At 46.9% G+C, this 21879-nt stretch overlaps 1 protein-coding gene across 2 annotated transcripts in view; it reads left to right on the top strand.

Moving 5' to 3' along the window:
- Positions 1-4697: 4697 nt before the first annotated feature.
- The window catches only part of LRRK1 (leucine rich repeat kinase 1), a 123061-nt gene continuing 105879 nt past the window's right edge, over positions 4698-21879 (top strand). Inside the window, exons 1-2 of one of the 2 annotated variants that reach the window (XM_029950231.1) lie at positions 4698-4725; positions 5227-5443. In XM_029950231.1, the coding sequence (XP_029806091.1) occupies positions 5347-5443 (97 nt within the window). In that variant the 5' untranslated portion in view covers positions 4698-4725; positions 5227-5346. The remainder of the gene's footprint in view (positions 4726-5226; positions 5444-21879) is intronic. The other variant, XM_029950228.1, reaches the window with a different exon arrangement.

The following is a 21879-nucleotide window of genomic DNA, read 5'->3' as shown; positions in this document are numbered from 1 at the left end:
CCTCCGTCTCGCGGCCCCACGGGCTCCCCGGCCCGCGGGGTGGGGGGTGGGGGTGCAGGGCCACCGGGGGGGCAACCCCGAAACCCCGCGCCGGACGGGGCTGGGGGAGCCGGGGCAAGAAACAGAAGTCGGAGGATACACCAGGGCGTCTACAGATTTCCTCCGCCTTTGGAGAGAACCTCTTCCTTCAGCCCCGCACGGGCCGAGTGTGAGCGCGCCCGTGTGCGGGCGAGTGTGAATGCGTGTGCCCTCGATCTCTGGCCGCCCGGGGCGGGGGTGTCTGCTGAAGCGGGGCGGCGGAGCGCGCCTGCACCCCCTGAAAAGTCCACGGGACTCGCGGCTCTGCCCAGGTCCAGATAAAACCCGCCATCTCCGTGGCGGTCTCTGAGAGCCACCTTCCCCGGCCCGGGTTAGGAGACGGAGTGACGTCCGCGACACGGCCAGGTGCGCGGCCTGTGAAGGCTGGAGGCCAGAGGGAGGTGGTGAGGGAGAATCTGGGGACCTCTGGGCAGCTCCACCTGGCCCTGCCCTGTTGAAGGCCAGGAAATTTTCTTCCCAAACACATCCGCAGGGGTCAGAGAGGTAGAGAAACAGGTGCCTGTAAAGTGTTTAACAAGACTCTCAAAGAATATGCTCTTTTTAGAGTTTGCCAGTCATACAACGATTCTAACAAAGTGCCCAAGCATTCCAGGGACACGAGTCTAGGCGCGATTTTGGAAAACGTTAACATTAAATGCCTTTTGTGATTTGACTTTAATTACTTTTGCTTACATCCCTGAAGAATGAAGAAATTAACTTAAAAACATACAAATCTCACACCTGGCTTGTCCCTAAAGGAGGTTTTGGGGTCAGCCAGGCTTTCCCTCCCCCAAGCTAACACATCTCAGGGAATAGCCAGCCCCCTAGGCAACTCAGTTGCTTGGATGCAAGGAATTAGCCTCTATCCTACACCCCCATCCCGTGAATTTGGTCTGTTAGCAAGTTCTGTTGGGTTTACCCAGGTGTGTGGGGCCAACCCTTCCTTCCGACAGTCTCTACCCTGGTCCAAGGTATCAGCATCTGTTTCCGGTATGATCACAATCCGCCCCCTCCAATTCTTTATTTGACAGCCAGGGTGATTTTTTTTTAAATAAGTGAATCAGAATGTGTCAGCCCTCTGCTTAGAACCCTGCCATAGCCTCTCTCCTTGTGATTGGCATGAAATCCAGGATGCCTCCTTCCCCTTAGTTTATCTGGCCTCTGCCATCATCAACCAATTGGCCATTGGCCAAGCCCATCCCACCCACCCCCCAGTCATCCCCTCCATTCACTCTCCAGCATGTGGCTTCTGGGGGTCCGACCCCTGACTCTTCACGTGGCCAGCCATGTTAAGCTCAGCCTCTTTCTCACATCCCTCTCTCACTGTCCTTTGGAGCCTCCCCTGGTTTGTGTTCCTTCTTCATCTATTTCATTTCTCCTTTAATTACCTGGCAGTCCCCACCAGAGCTCCAGGAATCAGAGACCATTCTGAGGCACCAGTATTGCTCACCGCTGCATCTGCACTCCCAGAACTGTCTAAGAGGTGCCCCCTCCACACTGGTATAGTGATCAAATGGTGAATGGACAGTCTTAACTTGTTTGTGGTTTCAGACTTACGAAGGGTTTCTGTTCCCAAACCCTTGGGTACTCATCTGGGATTGAGAACCACACATTTCTCTGGTCTGCAGCTCCATGATATTTTGATGTGCACAGATCTCTTAAACACATTTTGTAGCAAGCCAGTAACTAGCCAGGGAGGCTAGCAGTGCCAAAGGGATGTCAAGGACCATGGGCCAACCATCTGTATCAGGCTTTTCATTCAAAAAAATTACTGGATAATATGAACATTGCTCACATGCTTTTTGCAAGTGTCTGCCAACTCTTTGGTACTGGCAGTCCTTTCCAAGCCTCCTGAAAAGACAGGTGAGGCAGAACAGGATCTCCTGTGTTTCTTATTTTTCTCCTGTGCCTGAAACTATGCAAGCACTTCCTTAACTGTCCCTTCCCCACCAGCTGTAAGTTTTATGAATGCATGGCCGTTCACTCCTCATGGAAAGGGCCCCGTGAAAATATCTGTAGAATAAATGTTAAGTTCCTCTTTTTCTTTGTTATGAAGTGTTAGGTTTATTCTTTGATGCAGGTATAAGACACTGGCAAATGAAAATAGGTGAGGTTTTAAAAATTATTAAAATAATTATTACAAAAAAAAAAAACCCAAACGAACCCTTTCGAAGCCCTTTTAAGCATGTATATACACATAATGAAAAGAAGACCTGTAACTTACAACCATGATTTGTTACATTGGTCTAAACCCAAAAAAAGCAGGAAGAAGCAAAGATCCGTTTGAGGGCAAAGATTGAGCAAAAACTGAGTTACCTCATTTAAAAACTTCTACCTTAGAGTCTAAGCCAACATACAAATTACAATTGAAAAACGACTCCAGTGGTAAAAATCCTTCATTGGTAAAGTGATTTTTCAAAAGGAAACTGAAAATGAAAAGGGGAACAAAATGTGCTAGGCATGGGTTGGCCTAAAATATTTTAACGATTTTTCTAACTTAAACGCATTTTATGGTAAGACATTTATTTCTGTTTTCAGAAGGAACATCTACTAGCATTTGGGTTTTTGACGTATTGTTAGTATATGTGATAGCTGATTTTAAGAGGTGGTTGAAAGCAGATAGGAGCTGAGCCTCGTGATTTCTGAGGATCTGTAGAATTTGGAGCCTTTATTTCTTTTTTATTGCTTCTTAACGTTTATTTTTGAGAGACAGACAGAGCATGAGTGGGGCAGCAGCAGAGAGAGAGGGAGACACAGAATCTGAAGCAGGCTCCAGTCTCTGAGTTGTCAACACAGAGCCCGATGTGGGGCTCAAACTCACGAGCCACGAGGTCATGACCTGAGCCAAAGTTGGACGCTTAACCTAAGACTGAGCCACCCAGGTGCCCCTGGAGCCCTTATTTTTAAGACAGATTATTTTCCTTCTTCAAGTTGATTTTCCTCTCTCAACTTGATTTTCCTAATCAGGATTTGCAATGTACAAGCTCTTTGGTGGTCTCCTAAATTTTGTCCAGATTGATCATTCTTCCTTGGGTTTTTTTAAGCTCTCAAACTTCAAACACAGGCTTTCCTATGGATGGCCTCCTCAGACCTTTCACTCTTTAGTTCAGAAGGGTGGAGATGCATCATAGACAAGTCGTCTGGGGCAGGGCTTTCCAAGTCCCCCCTGCCCCTGCCTTTAGGAGTATAGCCCACCTGGGCCAAGTGCCCAATTCCCAGGGTCTAAGAGAGAAAGCCCTAGTGCCCTCCCAGCCTATTCTGCAACTTGCTCAGCGCCCACACTGCTCAAGGCACCTTCTAGAAGCTGCTCATTGGGGAGACAGTGTCTCTGCCCTCTAGCATTGATGTTCTGAGCTTGTCAACCAGAGGGCAGGTGGGAGACCAGCAGGCGTCCCCCTGGCATTGCAGGTAAGAACCACAACTCTGGCCCTGTTGTAGAAAGTGACTGCAGAAACTTTACCTTACCTGAAATCGCGCAGTAACCGCGAGAGGTTGCCTGGGTGAGAGGGTGCATGTCTATTTTTAACAGATGGGAAAACTGAGACACACCTAAGTTTCAGCTTGAGGTCACACTGCTGACACGTGACAAAGACAGTCCAAGCCTTTGACATCCAGGTGGTGCTTTTTTCCTTTCCATATTATCTTGGGCATGATTTACATGACCTTGGTTTTTTGGGGGGTTTGGTTTTTACTATACTTTATCACCCTCCTTTTCAGAGGTGTCTGTCTCAGTGAAGAGTTGCTAAGTACATAAGTAATGGCTCTAGAAGGTTCTGAGCAGGTTCTAGAAGATGCCCTGAACAGTATGGGCATCAAGCAAGCTACAGAATATGTCTGGGAGAACACTGGGGTTTTCTCCTCTTAGAGCCTGGAAATTGGGCACCCGGCCCCAGTGGGCTGTACTAAAGGCAGGAAGCTTGGAAAGCCCTGCCCCGGAGCGCTTGTCCCTGATAGTATAGACTCTATATGAACACTAATAGAAACACACACATTTCACATAGTAATCCCCTTCCCAATGTGTAATTTATCCCATGCCAGGCCTGAGCTGGACTTGGGTCTTTCCCTAAGGCAATTCTGGAACTTTAATCATCATAGCAGGATGGCCCCTGTGTTGGGGAACCCCCTCCCTGGGCTCAGCAGGAGCCCAGCGTGAGAGAGCCGCACCCTGCCTGAGCTTTTACAACAGTCTTGGTTGGGGAGATAAGTCTTAGTCTAACTTCGAGTTTGGGGCCAGGTAATTCTCTGCTGCGGCTGGCTGCCCTGTGCAATGTCAGATGATCAGTAATATCCCTGACCTCTACCCACTAGATGCCTGGGGCACCCAGACCCCGAGTTGTGACAGCCAGCAATGCCTACAGACATTGACAAATGTATCCCTGCGGGCAAAATGTGCGGGGCTCCTTTCTGTTCTCCCCCAGGGCTCACATTAACTTGGCTTCATAACCCCTTCTCTTCAGGACTATTGCCTGATTGCCTTTTTGGGATTACATGCTTGCCTCTGGGCTTCTGGAAGAGCTTGTTCTGGGCAAAGGGAAAACCTGTTGTGACCAGTGTAAGGTGCATCTGCCCCACTGCAACGGGAGTGTGAGCCCCTGAAAGCAGAAGCCTCATGCAGTTGTGTTGCTGTCCCTGTATGATTGACGAGGAGTATGTATTGATTGAACAATGGCTGAGCCCCTGTTGTTAAGTAGACACGATCAGTGGGGTGCAAGGGGGGAGGGGGGAGCTCATCCTTTTCACTGCCCCCACCTGATTGGGTGTGGCCGATCAGATGGAATGTCGAGAATGTTGTAAAGACGAGAAATAACCAGTGCAATGTATAAATAGTAGATGTATCAGGGCGACTGGGGGGCTCAGTCGGTTAAGCGTCCGACTTCATCTCAGGTCATGATCTCACAGTTCATGGGTTTGAGCCCCGTGTCAGGCTCTGTGCTGACAGCTCGGAGCCTGGAGCGTGCTGTGGACTCTGTGTCTCCCTCTCTGCCCCTCCCCTACTTATACTCTGTCTCTTTCTTTCTCTATCTCAGAAGTAAATAAACATTAAAAAAATTTTTTTAAATAAAATAAACAGTTAATGTATGTAAGAGTGCAGGAAGGAACTTGACAATTAAGAAAAGCGTTCTGATTTTATGTGTTTTTCATCACCAGAATGAGACTGCTTTCTGCTCAGCCATGACAGCGTGTCTGTGCCTCGGTCCACCCTCCAGGCAGCGGTGGTGGCGGTGACCTTGGCCGGAGCTGACTTGGAGCACAGCCACCTGAGGGTTGATGGCTGGCATGTCTCGGCGACCGCCCAGCATGTACTGGTGTGTGGGTCCAGAGGGCTCAGCTGTGTGTCCAGAACGTGCCATGGAGACCCATCATGGTAAGAGCAGGGCCAGTCTCGCGAGCTGGGCACAACCGCCATTTGTGTCCTGTGGGGAGTCTAGAACCAGGGGTTTTCAACCGCAGGCTAAAGTGAAAGTCTCATTATAAAACATACCTTGGGATTCTCATGTAAATTCTAAACATTAAGGGGCTGTGAGCCAAAATGTATCATGGAGTCAAGGATCCTAATAATCAGGGTATTACTTCATGTTGGTTAAAGGTTTTTTAATGGAGATTTGGTTTCATTTTCTCATTATAAAAATAATGCATGTTTATTAAAAAAAAAAAAGAGAGAGAAGTAGGAAAAAAAATATCGCCCAGAGTCCCACTGCCCTAAACACAAGCACTGCTACCGTCTTGAGATGTTCTCTCTTCCAGTCTGCTTCTCGCTGGGCTTCAGGGAGTTTGTTTTAATTTTATAGTATATATATTTTCCTATCCTACTTTTTTCTCCTCACTTCGTCAGTCACCTCGCTTGTGTGATCTAGTGAAACATCAGCGTACATGGGAACACTGTGTAAAATGATTGGCCCAGTCCTTACTGTCCTGTTGGGTGTGTGGGGATATGTAGGTGACCAACCAGGTTGCTTCTAGCTACTGAATCTTGCCAAAAGCATCCCCTCCCCTTGTTATACGTGGCTCTAGGACTATTTCCATAAAACAGACTTGTAGTGGGATTATTAGGTTTGGACACTTTTAAGCCTCTTTATACATATGGCCAGATTCCAACTAGAGTTCGTTACAACACTTTAAAAAAAGTTTTAATGTATATTTATTTTTTTGAGAGGGAGGGAGAGAGAGAGAGAGAGAGAGAGAGAGAGAGAGAGAGAGAGAGAGAATGAGAATGTGAGTGGGAGAAGGGCAGAGAGAGAGGGAGACAGAGAATCCCAAACTGGCATCATAGTGTCAGCCCAGAGCCCGACACAGGGCTCAATCCCATGAACCGTGAGATCATGACCTGAGCTGAAATCAAGAGTCAGACACTCGACTGTCTGAGCCACCCAGGCTGCCCTCTGTGTTTTACTGCATTTAACACTATTAAAACAAGAGAATGGCAGTGACATTGTGTTTCTTTTTTAATTTTTTAAATTAAATTAATCTTTTTAAAATTTCCTAATCAGTATTTTTTTTTTTAATTTAAACTCAAGTTAGTGAATATATAGTATAAAAATGGTTTTAGGAGTAGAACTCAGTGACTCATCACTTACGTATAACACACAGTGCTCATCCCAACAAGTGTCCTTAACCGATCACCCATTTAGCCCATCCTCCCACTTCATACCCCACCAGCAACCCTCAGTTTGTTCTCTGTATTTAAGAGTCTCTTATGGTTTGTCCCCCTTCTGTTTTTATATTATTTTTGCTTCCCTTATGTTCATCTGTATTGTATCTTAAATTCCACATATGAGTGAAGTCATATATTTGTCTTTCTCTGACTTATTTTGCCTCGCATAGTATATTCTAGTTCTATCCACAAAGCTGCAAATCACAAGATTTCATGCTTTTGGATTGCTGAGTAATATTCCATTGTACATATACACCACATCTTCTTTATCCCTTCATCAGTTGATGGACATTCGGGCTCTTTCCATACTTTGGCTACTGTCAATAGCCATTGCTATAAACATTGGGGTGCATGTGCCCTTTTGAATTAGCACTTCTTTATCCTTTGGATTAATACCTAGTAGTGCAATTCCTGGGTCATAGGGTAATTCTATCTTTAATTTTTTGAGGAACCTCCATGCTGTTTTCCAGAGTGGCCGCACCAGTGTGCAGTCCCACCAGTGGTGCAAAAGGGATCCTCTTTCTCGCCATCTCTGCCAGCATCTGTTGTTGCCTGAGTTGTTTATGTTAGTCATTCTGACAAGTGTGAGGTGGTATCTCATTGTGGTTTGGATTTGTATTTCCCTGATGATGGGTGCTGTTGAGCATTTTTTTCATGCATCTGTTAGCCATCTGAATGCCTTTGGAAAAGTGTCCTGATGTCCTTTGCCCATTTCTTCACTGGATTATTTGTTTTTTGGGTGTTGAGTTTGATAAATTCTTTATAGATTTTGGACGCTAACCTTTTATCTGATAGGCAGAGACACTCTTGTTAACAATAAATATTTGTTAAGCCCTTAGTACACACCAGGCACTAGCTTCAGTGTTTTAAGAAACAATCTTGTTGAATTCTCACAACGACCTATAAAATGGTCACTTATTCCCATTTACTGCTGAGGAACATGAGAGTAAAGAGCTGTGTAGAAGTTCAACAATTTGCAAATGGCAGAACTGCTATTTGAAGCCTGTCTTAACTCTAGATTTCTTGTCCTTAAAGTCTAGGCCATTGTGTAGGGTTGGAGCGGGCCCACAGGTTGGGCTTGAGAGAACCAAGGTATTTGTACTCTCCATCAAGTGAGTGGTCCAACCTGACTGAGCAGATAGATATTGTAGTTACTTGAGTGTTTTTCTCCATTGAAAATGCCCAGAAGCTAACTGCGGTGATGTTGCTGGAAGATTTCTTTGCACATAAATCAAATTATGAAATGGGAGAAGAATTTCTTTCTTGACATTGCCCAGCACTAAATGTTCCCAGAATGTTCGACTTGCATCTTTTGAAAAGTTATTTCTCTCTTAACAACGTATGTCTTTTTTGTTCTGTTCTGTTTTGTTTTTGGCTGCTTGTTAGAAGGGCCTTACCTTATTAGCATGACCTGTAGCAGAAAAAGATACTTGATTTTGGGGTAGCACCTCTACTTTCCAGCTCCATTATTCCACCTCTCTCTTAGCAATCCTGAGGAATGAGGGTGAGGGCAGGGAGATTGGGTTTACTGGGTAGGTGACTGTGCCATCTGAAAGAACCCCTAGAGGGTATCTGCCAGTCCCCTTCCTGGTCAAGAGTTGATGGCCTAATTGAGCGACTCTCTACCCTTGCCCTCAGAGACACTGGGAGGTATAAACTACCATGGGCTAGGTACACCCTTAGGCATGAGCATTTAAAAATTTTTTTTATGTTTTTTATTTTATTTTTGAGAGACAGAGAGAGACAGCATGAGCAGGGGAGGGTCAGAGAGAGAGGGAGACACGGAATCTGAAATAGGCTCCAGGCTCTGAGCTGGCTGTCAGCACAGAGCCCAACGTGGGGCTTGAACCCACGAACCGTGAGATCGTGACCCGAGCCGAAGCCAGACGCTTAACTAACTGAGCCACCCAGGCGCCCCGGCATGAGCATTTAAAAAAGTGTTCCACCCCCTTCCCATGTTCTAATGTGCAGCTGGAACTGAGAATCAATGGGTTTCAATGGTTTGGGTCCCACAGAGCAGCACTTCCCAAATTGTAGTATATACTTGAGTCCCCTGGCAATCTTGGTGACACATGCAGATTCTCACTGAGTAGGTCTGGGGGCACCCCGAGGCTGTGTTTCTAATAGGCTCCCAGACCATGCTGATGCTCTGGTCTACCCACTGAGTTGTAAGGCTGAGATGATGCTTTCTGAGGTGCCCAGGGATCCCCACTGATTCCTACAGATCCTAGGGACCTGGGCCAGTGGACCCTGAACAGACGTGGATCCAGCCCTGCCTCCAGGCCTGACATAGGACAGATAACCGGAAAACATTCATGTGCACTGAGAGGCCAAACGCTGAAACTTCCCAGACTCCATTGTTTCTTCCCTGTGAGGTCTGTCTGGACTTTACCCTTCTCCCATAGAAAGGTTCCCCACTAGCTTGGGAGAAGCAGGTTCAGGAAAATCTTTTCTGCTTCCGGGGCCTCTTTCCCTGAACCTCAGGACTGGCCACCACCCTGATGTGAATGAACCACAGGACACACACAAGGGCACAGGAGCCTGTGGGAGTCATGCACCCCCCACTGGGGACTGTTCTAGGTGTTGGAGGTTGGAGGGAGGGGCCCTACAGGGGAGGTGATTTCTTGTGAATCCCTTGTGAGGGATCCTTTGTCTTTGACAAAACACATAAACCACAGATTTAAGAAGATAAGAGGAACCTGTCCTGAAATGCGTGGGACCATTCTGTCCAGTGGCTCTGCATTGCGGCCATTGCATTCTCTGGTAAGAATTATCATAGTAATTCAATTCTCCTAAGGACCCCATGAAGAAGTGCAAATTTATGCCCGCACTCCCAGGGTGGAAAAGTACCACAGGTGGTTGCAGAGGGGCTGAGGGTGGGAGACCCGCCCTGGGACCCTCAGGGACAACTTTCGGCACTCCCTTCCTGCTGGCAGTGGGCTGCTCAGTTGGTGGCCAGACGTCAGGGCTCTGTAGCCTCCTGCAGCCAACACTGAGGCCCCTGAGAGCAGTGGAAGAATGAGGACAGAGGAGGACCCCCACCTCGCTCCTTGCCTGTCTCCTCACAGGGCAGCATCACCATGGGGGCCTCCACAGGACCCCACAGGCACTGGGAGTGTTAAATCTATTACCTGTAGCTCTGATGTTCAATCTATTACCAGAGGCCCTGGTAACTGTGTGTTCACTAGAGTGATACGCACTTCTGTGACTGTCTTGTTTAGAACCCCACAGGTTGCTTATGACTGTTTATTTTTTTAAGTGTATTCATTTATTTATTTTGAGAGAGAGAATGCACACAAGCAGGAGAAGGGCAGAGAGAGGGAGAGAGAGAATCTCAAACAGGCTCTGCACTGTCAGCATGGAGCCTGACATGGGGCTCGATCTCACAGACTGTCAGATAATGACCTGAGCCGAGATCAAGAGTCAGGGACACTTAGGCAACCAACACTTAACCAGCCAACTTAAGCCACCCCCGTGCCCCATAACTGTGTTCCTTTTCTTTCCACCGAGAGGGAAGGAGGGGGCAGATGCTTCTGGGATTCACACAATGTCAGGTGGGGGGCTCAAGAGCCTGCCTATGGGGTTAATCAGGACAGCATTCAGTTCTTAATGCTGGGTGACCTCCATTGAGTGGCTCAACTTCTCTGAACCTTGATTCAGACAGACACAGGGTCTCAGTGGGATGCACCAATGACAGTTTATTTTCGGCCTCCCGCCAGCAGGTGGCTGGGGGGGGTCTGTTGCACCCTGCTGTCTCCAGCTCTACTCCATATGACTCCTGTTCATCTGAGACCAGGGGACCTCCTTCCCCAGCCAATGTCAGAGATACAAGTGGAGAAAGCAGACGCATGCCAGATCTCTTAAGGCCTAGGCTCAGAATGGCATGCCATTACCCTTGGCCAGAGCAAGTCACAGGGGAGAGCCCAAATCAAGAGCTCCATCCCATGGCCAGATGGAGGTGAAGAGTTGGCACCTGCCATCCCATCTGCCATGATGGGAGTTGGGTTGGCTTCAATCCTTTGAAAAATCAAATGTATCTTACGTATTTATTCTTATTTATTTATTTTGTTCGCCAGCAGAGTGTTTTCCTCCCCTGAGCTCCTACCTGGAGCCTATGTAACAGCTAACAGTGGAGTTGCTTTGATGGGCAGTAGTGGGGGTGGGCCTGGTGAATCCCACCTGCCAGTCTTCACCTTGACCCCAAAGCTCTGCAGGCCCAATTTCAAAACATCACATGTTGGATTTGATTTTCACCAAATGCAAATAGACACACCAAGACCACAGCCTGGGGACAGGGGACACTCAAAGGGGAGCTAGCACAGTCACATGGAGATTATAGCCACTGCTCTCTGCTCATCCGCAGGGTTTAAGTTTTCTACACTGAGGTTGTGTTCCTTTTTCTGGTTTTTGTGTTTTGTTTCGGTTTTTTTTGGTTTTTGGGTTGTTGTTTTTTTTCTTTTTTGCATTATGTTTGCAACCAGATGAATAACACCACAATTTATTTTTAAAAGTGTTGACTATTTAAATACCAGTGTGTTGTGCTTAGGATCTAACTGGCACACCTCAGTGCTCACTTTTAAGGTCAAATCTGCTTCAGCTGGCTTTTTTCCTCCTAATTTCTTTCTGGAACAAATGGAATATTTGACTCCATGAACCTGAAGCCGTAGCCGCCGTCTGGGTTGCTTCTCCAGTTGTTGAGCCGGCTCTGTCCTGCCCAGACCTCCTGGGATCACAAGAAGCCCCACTTCCCCACTTACCACTTCAATCCACCCATGGAAAATTGCCAGAAAGCAAACCAGTGAGACTCTGGTTATAGTCAATGTAGGACAGCTTGCTCTCACTCCAGAAGCTCTCTCTTTTACAAATGCTTGGAAGAGGGACGCCTGGGTGGCTCAGTCAGCTAAGCATTGGATTCGTGATTTTGGCTCAGGTCATGATATCACGCTTATGAATTCTAGCCCCACATCAGGTTCCGAGCTAACCGTGCAGAACCTGCTTGGGATTCTCTCTCTCTCCTTTCTCTCTACCTCTCCCCTGCTCATGCGCTCACTCGCTCTCTCTCTCTCTCTCTCTCTCTTTTTCTCTTTCTCTCTCTCTCCAAAATAAATAAACTTAAAAATGCTTGGAAGACAACATGCTTTGGACATGATAAAGTTATTCTGATGCCTCCAAACATAGTTTAGAAAAAGATCCAAACATTAACAAAAATCAGGAAAGAACCGTTTTCTTTTGGGTTTGGGGTGATGGGGCATATTGTGTGTCTTTACAGATGTGTACGAGGTGTGTTTTTCACGCCCTTACCTGTTTTGGTTGTGCAGCTCACCTTGTACCTGTTGAGAATGGCTAGCCCTTCCAAAGCCCAGGAAGGTTTGCGTATTTCACCAGTTGCCGAGTGGTCCTGCGGGGGTCTGTGTGTGCCGGTCCTGGGTTTGTGCAGCACAGCTGTGTCCCAGGAAGGCCTGTTACAACCGTATTAGCACTGTCAGCAGTCAGCTCCCCTGCAGCAGGAGAGGCACATTAAGAAAGTGTGGAGGAGCATAGGGTGTGTATTGATAGATCGAGGGTCAGTGAGATACTGGGCCGGGGCTGTGGAGTGATCTCTGTGAACAAACACATCGTTACACATTCTTCCGCGTCTGACACCAGAGTGGAAAAACCTGTCCTGCCAGCTGAGGTGAGGCTCCCTGGAAAGTTGAGAGGTGAACAGACTTCTAGATAATTCAGGCTAAGAACTCTTGGCAGCCTCTTCTGGTTCATGGAGGGTGAGGGGGGCTTAGGCAGACGTCACCGGCGGTGCCTCCCATACCCCACCACTCTGTGAGCCATCCTGACTTCAGCTGCCTGCCTCTCAGAGCACTGTCCTCCACCGAACCAGCATGGACCAAAGGAGGAGAAGGAACATTCCAGAAGCTCTTCAAATTCCAGGTTTTTACATAGCTACTTTCAGCGTCCTTCTCTTTTTCTTTTGCCTTTTTCAAATCTGTATTAAAAATAGCTTCCTAGGAATCAAGGGGTTTGCTCAGTAGGGGCTCTCTTCTTGCCTTCCAGAAATAGAACAAGGAAACAGGCTGAAATAGGAAGTGCCGCTCTGGTGGTAGTGTGCTTTCTTCATGGGCCCCTGGAAGGGACCCTACAGGGGACAGGTCCACCCTGACATGTGCCTTCCAGACCAGAACTGCCAGCCCGTGTTTCTGGAGGCGGTGTCCTGCTCGTGGCTGCCGGGCTCTGTGCACACTGTGAGGAGGGGGGACGGAGCTTTGGTGGGAAGGAGACTGGGGTCCATGGGATGTCCCAACCTCAGCCTGGCCTCAGGGGCAGCCCTGGGCCTTCCGAGACCATAGCCAGTATCCAGTACGGAATCTCTTACTGAGTGAGGTGAAGGGAAGGGAGGCCAAGCCGTGGCCCCTGGGGTGGGAGAAAGGGCTGTGGGCATCCATCCAGGCGGGCAGCAGTTAACACAGTTGTGCTTTATGCTCTGGGTTTGATAGGATTTTTAACATTAACCTCAGTCTGTGGCTTACATCTTCTGAGTATTTGTCCAGAATACACTTGCTTACCTCTAGCAATGGGAAACTGACTAACCTCTCAAATAATGCCAGCCTTTCTGTGGGCACCTCTGTCCAGAAGTTTATGTGAGGAAACAGTCCTGCCTTCATTGCATCCAGCTCCACCCACCTAGGCTGATAAGAATCCCTTAACCCCTTTCTTGAATTAATGAAAAGCAGATGACTTGCCTCCCCTCCCTGCATCCGGATTCCTTTATAAGCTGAGGAAACCATCCCACAGCCTTCAGCTTGGTTATTACCGGGATCTTGCTCCTTGATTTGTGCACCAACATTAGGCCATGGCCACCTGGGCCCAGGGGAAGACCTGCCTCCCACCCACTCTCTCCATCTTGCCATGGGCGGCTCTTGGGAGCACCCATTCTAGGTGGCAAGAGCCTGAAGGTCATCCTGGGTTCCCACTTTCCCCTATTCAACATTGGCCCCTGCTCAGCTCCCTTTATGAGGGATGAATAGGGCGGGCCCACCTACTAGCCTCTGTGCTTGCTGGGGACCAGCCAAGACCCGCCTGGCATGGCAGTGGCCAAGAGAGGGCTTTTTAACCCCCAGCCCTGCACCCAGGCCCCCATGGAGCCCTCAGTGGCGTGTGAACAGGAAAGTGGCTGTGCAGACAGTGCCAGGTCCCAGTACAGAGGAACGAGGATTTTTCTTCCACCTGTCTGGTTTCCTTGTGCCCATGAGTCAGACCTTGAAGCAGCCATAATTAGGGATTTTTATGAAATTTGTTAGTTCTCTGGGAATGGACCCCTCCCTCTGCAATAACATGTAAGTCCAAACTTTAGTGTATGAATTTTACACACATTTCCAGGAGCCCTGATGAATATAATATCGGGGCTTCCAATATTAGAAGTCCTTTACATCATGGCCTCCCTTGTGTTTGTCCAGATTCCACTTAAACATCTTGTTATTTATTGATATTCATCATGGAGAAGAAAAAAAAAAGAAAAAAGCCCCAGAAATACCATCTCAAGCATCCTGACTCCATAACCCTGATGTTATAGAAGAAATCATACATTAGTAGGGGAGCCTGGGTGGTTCAGTCAGTTAAGCATCTGACTTTTGGTTTCGGCTCAGGTCATGATCTCACGGTTTGTGAGTTCGAGCCTCAGGCAGCCCGGAGCCTGCTGGGGATTCTCTCTCTCCCTCTCTCTCTGCCCTTCCCACACTCACTTTCTCTGTCTCTCTCTCAAAATAAATAAATAATACTTGAATTTATATAAAAAAAAGAAATCACACATTTGGAGAGATTATATTTTCAACGGTAAATGACTTTTTAGGATTATACTTTATTTTGCTCGTTCTGACTGGCGTTGTGCTTAGCAGTTTTGATCCCACCTACCGCCTTCCAGGATCCAGGGGCCAGAACACATCACCAGGTATTGGCTTAAAATTATCTGCCTGGTTGTTTCAAGAAAACCATGAACAAAAATAACTTAATTTTACATATTGAATTTATCAGAGACTTAGAGATATTTAAAAGTATTGAAAAATTGTAGTGCATTATTTTGAATACAGAACCATGTAATAGGGTGCCTGGGTGGCTCAGTCTCTTAAGCATCTGACTTTTTTCTTAAAATTTTTTAATGTTTTTTATTTGTTTTTGAGAGACAGAGAGAGACAGTGCGAGCAGGGGAAGGTCAGAGAGAGAGAGATACAGAATCTGAGGCAGGCTCCAGGCTCTGAGCTGTCAGCACAGAGCCTGACGTGGGGCTTGAACCCACAAACCGTGAAATCATGACCTGAGCCAAAGCCAGATACTTAACCAACTGAGCCACCAAGGTGCCCCCAGTGTCTGACTTTTGATTTCAGCTCAGGGCTTGATCTCACAGTTCATGAATTCAAGCCCCATGTCAGGTTCTGCCCTGACAGTTAAGAGCCTGCTTGGGGTTCTCTCTCTCCCTCTTTCTCTGCCTCTTTCCTGTTCTCTCTCTCTCTCACCCTCTTACAAAATAAATAAATTAAAAAAAAATAAAAGGACCAATGCAATGATGTAAATTCCAAGTTTGGAATTTGAAAATAAAAGGACAATACTGACACTTGAAAATTCATTTTAGTAGCTTACTGTGGACACTGGCAGGTGATCACGGGTGGCTCCCTGTGGAGGAAGGTTAGGACAAGGCCTTCAGGCCATTCCACCTCCACCTGGCGGTCAAGATCAAAAGGCTCCGGTGGGCAGTTGCCCGTGTCTTCATACAGGCACCACCAGCACCTCTGGGTTCAAAGGCAGAAAGCAAGCAGAGAGCCCTTGACCCACAGTGGGCAAGAAGCACCCCAAAGTTAAGAAAAAGACTTTTGTGTCTAACTACACACATTTCTCATAAAACATTCATATGATACAGATAAAGCCATTGTACTTTTTGGCTCCTTTTCCAAGTGATCACTGTTAGCTGAGTGTGTTTCCTTTCTAACCTCTCCCACACTTGTGCATATGCACGTGCACAGACACAGTTCTTTTGTATGTGTTTTTGGTTTTACATGCATGATATTCAATTGTACATGTGTGACGTTTCTTCCTTGAGTTGCCTTGGAGTCTTTTTCACGTGCACCAAATTCGGTAGCATGACTAGAATAACCTTTATGTAATCAGCCTTCTGTTAACATGTCCTTATATTCCTATGTTCTGCTTCTTAAGAGTTGATTATTACTGCCTCTGACCCAGCAGAATTGCAGGATCCAAGAATAAGCGCATTCAAAATTATCGAAGTAACACACACCCCTGGGTAAAGACACAAGTGACGCAGAACAGACGTTAAGGCAAAGTGCCAGCGTCGACTTCCAGAAGGATCTCTATTTCCTGTTTCTAATTCCAGTTCTCTAGGTCCTCACCATGTCTCTCCATAGGGAATATGCCTGCACATCTGCCCCATTGGCTGAGCCAGAGTCCATGGCCTGCCTGCTGTGATAGATGATTTCCTTCACTTCTCTGCACATCTCACAGCTGCTCCATCCGTACTGAATTCTATCACTGCTGACTCTTTGGGTTGCATTTGTGGTGTTCAGTGATCTGTTCCCATCACCGTGACTTGGCCTGGGGACTCCGTGTCATCCTTGTCCCGTGGGGCTCAAGGGGTGAGCACCTGCTCCCTTCTTTCTACCTCCATTCCCCATTTCTGACTCCTACTCAGAAGTGTTGGGCCCATTATTTATTTGAAACACATTATCCCAAAGACTCCTAGCACAGGCTTTTGCAGGCACACATGAGAGACAGGGCATTCCTGTAAGCAAGTTCACTTTGCCCTCGCTGAGTCCCAGCTGGAAATCTTCTGCCTTCAGAACTTGGAAGAGCCTGCTCTATTTTCCCTTAATGTTTTTTGATTCTCATTGCTTTGTGGATGACCTTTGGTTTCTTCGCCCATCCCTGTGGAAGCTTTTAGAATCTTCCCTGTGTGCTTGGTCTTCTGAAGTCTCATCACCACAAGACGTGAGTGAGGGTCTTCTTTTTTCATTCATGCTGCTTGGCACTGGGTAGGCCAACTGTTTCGGCCTGGAAAATTGCTTGTATTTTCTCTGATAGTATCTTCCTCCTCTGCTTTTTCTCTTTTGGATTTGGTTTTGTTTTTCTGGAACTCCTTTTAGTTATGATACATGTTGCTCATCTTTTCTCTCACATTTTCTGATTTTTCTTTTTCTGAAAATTATAGAGATGTTCTTTTTTTAAAAAAAATTAATATTTATTTATTATTTTTTTATATTTATTTACTTTTGAGAGACAGAGTGAGAAAGAGCACAAGCAGAGGAGGGGCAGAGAGAGAAGGAGACACAGAATCTGAAGCAGGCTCTAGGCTATGAGCAAACGTTCAGCACAGAGCCTGATGCAGGGCTTGAACCCATGAACCATGAGATTATGATCTGAGCTGAAGTCAGACGCCCAATCAACTGAGCCACCCAGGCGCCCCCATAATGTTTATTTTTGAGAGAGAAAGAGAGAGCGCGCGCGCATGAGCAGGGGAAGGGCAAAGAGAAAGGGAGACACAGAATCCGAAGCAGGCTCCAGGCTCTGAGCTGTCAGCACAGAGCCCAACATGGGGCTCGAACTCACGAACTGACCTGAGCTGGAATCCGACGCTCAACCTATTGAGCCATGCAGGTGCCCCAGAAAATTGTAGAGATGTTCCTGACTTCATCTCCCATCCCCACTACTGACTGCTTCATTTTGGTATCCATTTGTGATTTCCAAAGAGCTCTTTTCCTATTCTTGGTAGTTTCTTTCATAGCATTCTGCTCCTGTCTTGTGACTGAGGTGTCTTCTTGAATCCTCCTGAGGATCCTAACTGGTATTTATTTTATTTTATTTCAATGGCAATCATATTACCTTCTCAGCTAATTTTTAAATTGATCTCATATCAAATTTATTCAAATAAACTTTTTTACAGTGAATTCCAGATAAACTGATAATTGGAACTGTGAGATCATAACCTGAGCCAAAGTCAGATGCTTAACCAACTGAGTGAGCCACTGAGGCGCCCCTTGGGGAGCTCTTTTGAATGTCCTTTGTTATCTGTGTGTCTTCTAAAGCCCGACTTCCTGTTTGTTTTAATAATTCAGCATTATTTTGTGAGCAGGTATCAAGCGTCTGTCTGTGGTGGACACTGTTCTAGGTTCATAGGACATAGCAGGGGTGTGGCCTCTGCGCTCCTGGGACTTGTAATTCTAGCAGGAAAAACAGACAACAGAGAACAGGAGAAATTATAGAGTGATCCTTGATGAAGATAACATCACAGGAGCAGGAGGCACTCAAGAAGCACTAGTGTGGCTCTTTCTAATTGTTATTGGGTAACATCTCTCTGAGGAGATGACTTTGAATTTCAGGTCTGCTTGGTTGACCAGGAAGGAAGGGAGGAGTCACGGGAGACTGGGAAGAAGAGAGTGTTTGAAATATACTGAAAACACTGTAGCATGAGGGGCCCAGCTCTCCTTCCCATGCTCCTTCATTCACTCCACATCATACCAGAACCCTCTACAGACTGAGTACTGGGAAGGCCGGAAAATGACTTCCTAATACTTCCATTTCGGTGGAGAGAGAGAGCACGGTCAATAAACTGTAAGCACCACTGTCAGGAGTGAAAATCAAGTATGCGGGGATGGGGGTGTGGGCAGAGGACACATTTTTTAGATTAGATGTCAGGGAAGACATCTAGGGAGATGTGGCACCTACGCAGAACCCGGTGCGTGGAGGGAGGAAGTCCGTCCCATAAAGCGTTGGGGAAAGGGCCCTCCCGGCAAGGATACCCGCCAGTGCACAGTCTGTGAGGCGGGGAGGAGCTGGGCAAGTTGGAGCAGTCGCAGGATGGCCTGTATGCCTGGAGCAGAGCGCTAGAAATACCAGGCGGGACTGGCTCAGATTTTATTCAGAGTAATCAAAGCAGCCTGGGAGCAGCCAAGTTGGATTCAGGAATGGAGGGGGGAGGGGGCGTGGCCCAGGTGGGTGGGGCGGGAGCAGGAGCAGGAAGAGGAGGCTGGACCTGGGATCTGTAACGAAAGCAAAAGCTATCACGACCTGTTGAAGTATTTACTGTTATGCAGCAAACCACTCAGAACTCACTGGCTTAAAACAACAACAGTTTATGGCTTCTCAGGAATCTGTGGGGCAGGAACCCGCGGGGCACAGCTGAGTGGCTCTTCTGGCACCCCTCCCACATCTGACGCCTCAGTGCTCTTCCGAGTGACTTCTCCATCTCCACCCTCTCCACGTGCTTTCCCGGCATCCAACCACTGGGCCTGAGCTTCCCTCCAGCATAGCAGGTGGAGTGAGGGAGTTCAGAAGCCCAAGCTCTCAGGCCTCCCTAACAATTAGGCCTGGTGCTGTCTCTTCATCACTTCTGCTGCCCCCTGTTGGTCCAGACCTGTTGGTCCGGATTCCAGGCTGGACAGGAGAGATTCCACCGCCTAAAGGGAGGAAAAGCAAAAAGTTTGTGGCCAACTTTAATACACCACAGAACTTGATAATGGATTACAGGTGAGAAGTAAAAGAAAGAGGCATCAGATGTAAAACATGGCAGGTGTAGTTGTTATACCCGTTTCCAATATCATCCTCAAAAACCAGAAACCACCGGGGAGATCGAGTCACGCATGCAAAAGCAAAGGGCATTATTGTTACGGGCTTATAAGCTCGGGCTCACAGACTTCACCAGCGCAGTGGACCCATGCTGAGAGCCCCGAACAAAGAGGGGGGTAGGGCCTTTATGGACTTGGGAAGGGGGAGTTACAGGAAATTGTGACATAGGTATAGTAATCAAATCATTATTATACAATATTATTGACAGCAGGTTTAACCATTCACATTGCCTAGAGTATTCGTTACTTTTGGCGGGACCCAAGCACAACATTTAGAGTGTTAACAATTACAGAGTGGCCCCAGGACCCAGGACTTTCACGTAGGGTGTAACTAGCCTTCTAGGCTTGCCCTTAAAAATGTTAAGGGTGTTACAAGGGTGGTCCCTCCTGCCTTGGGCAATGTGTGCCCTTCTATTGTCTAATGATTCTGAGAAACTGACACTTAGGCCTTCAAGTTCAGAGGGAAACTTGAAACCTATCATAGAGTCAGTTTGGTTCAGACCTGCGTCCTTACATAGTTAGAACTCCTCTTTGGACCTCTCCCTGATTACTGCCCTCCATCCGCGCCCAAAGATAGCCATTATTTTGAAGATAATTCGAACCCATTGCCATGTTTAATAACATTGCTATATAGATAAAGATTTAGATATATAGATATATCCATAAATACGTAGGGTTATTTCTGTCCTGAAAGATGAGTCCCCTCTGGGCTGCCACCTGGGTCACCATAAGTTCCACAACATCATCCGCCTGGGTTAAGGAAGAGGCTTCACTGAGGGGAAGGGAATCACCGAGCCTGGGTTTGCAAGGTGGATTCCATGTGTGCTCCCCAGTTCATCCTCCTCTAGGGAGGCATGCCAGGCCTTCACAGAGGTGCGTTCCATCCAGCAAAGGGGCTGGCACAGACCTCCCTTCCCAGAAGGCTGGCCTGTCCGTGGTGTGCTAGGTGCGCGTGCTGGCTGTGACACTTGGAGCCATGGGATGGAGCCGTGGGATGTCATAAGCCCTCAACCACCGGACCTGTGGGAAACCGAGCGTGGTGTCAACTGCTTAGCTAAGAGAAGGGGGCACCCCTCAACTGGCTCATTGTCTATGTTGGCGGAATGGCTGCCGGGAGGGGGTGCTAACCAGAGTCACATTGTGGCAATGCTGCTCCCCAGAATTGTTTCTATATTGAAAAATTTTAAATAAGTATTTTCACGTTGCGCCAGTCTTTTTCTTAATTGTTCTTTCAACCAAGTAAGTTTGTACAGTGTAAGAGCTGTGTCTTCCAAGAAGCTGGATAAAATCTTTTGCCTATAAAACTATCACAGCCTGGTACTTTTTTATGGGTAGATGTTTTACAATTGATTCCTTTCCTTTAAAGGTGATACCTTGGGGTGCCTAGGAGGCTCAGGCGATTAAGCCTCAGGCTCTTCATATCAGCTCAGGTCGTGATCTCACAATTGTGATCTCCTGGTCAAGGGATTGAGCCCCACTTCACGCTCCACGCTGAGTGTGGGGCCTGCCTGGGAATCTTTCTCTCCTTCCCTCTCTGTCTCTCTCCCACTCACACACATGCACACCTCTCTCTCTCTCAAAAATATCTAAGTCATCATTTAAAAAAATAAAGGTTATAAGTTTATTTAAATTTTCCATTTCATCTTGAGTTAATTTTGGCAATACAGTTTTCTAGATAGTCATCCATTTAGTCTAGATTTTCAGGCATGTTAGCATAAAGTTCATAGGGGCTTTGAGATTTAAAATCTATTTTTAAGGGATTATACTCATTTGTCACAGATAAATCATATATTTGATATAAAATTCAAAAGTTCAAAAATGGGGGACACCTGGTGGCTCAGTTGGTTGAGCATCTGACTCTTGATTTCAGTTCAGGTCATGATCCCAGGGTCATGGGATCGAATCCGTGTCAAGCTCTATGCTAAGTATGGAGTCTGCTTAAGATTCTCTCTCTCTCTCTCTCTCTCTCTCTCTCTCTCTCTCTCTCTCTCTCTCTCTCTCCCCCCCCTCCCCCCCGCCCCGCCCAGCTCCCTGACTCAAGAGTGTGCTTTCTCCCTCAAAAAAAAAAAAAGTACAAAAGGGAATGTAATGAAAACTATTCCCTCCCACCTTAGCCCTCAGTCTTTCAGTTCCTTTCTATTTCAAAAAAAAAATCGGGAAAAAAGCACCCCCTCTTGATACTTTTTGTTCCCCTCAGAAACCACAGTTTTTTGGCCTCGATTTAAAACAGCTGTTTTTCTTTTCATAAATCTTTAGCTTAGGCAGAATTTAGAAATGTTATGTTTTCATCTTAGTTATTTTTCATTTTCTATATTATGAACAAGTTTGGATACATTACAAAAGTATCTTTGTATCCACAGCTCCAGCTTCCAGAACTGTCACACGTAGCCAAACCTCCCTCTCTTTATATACCTTCCCTCTCTCTAGATTATTTTTAGAACCCAATTCAAGGCTTCCCGTGTTAAGAAGACTAAAAAAAATAATCACAATATATTTTACGTACATTAAAAAAAAAAAAACCTGTTTCATTAA

Source organism: Suricata suricatta, chromosome 9 (genome assembly GCF_006229205.1).
Source record: "Suricata suricatta isolate VVHF042 chromosome 9, meerkat_22Aug2017_6uvM2_HiC, whole genome shotgun sequence".
Lineage (NCBI taxonomy): Eukaryota > Metazoa > Chordata > Mammalia > Carnivora > Herpestidae > Suricata > Suricata suricatta.
This window is presented reverse-complemented; position numbering and strand designations above follow the sequence as displayed.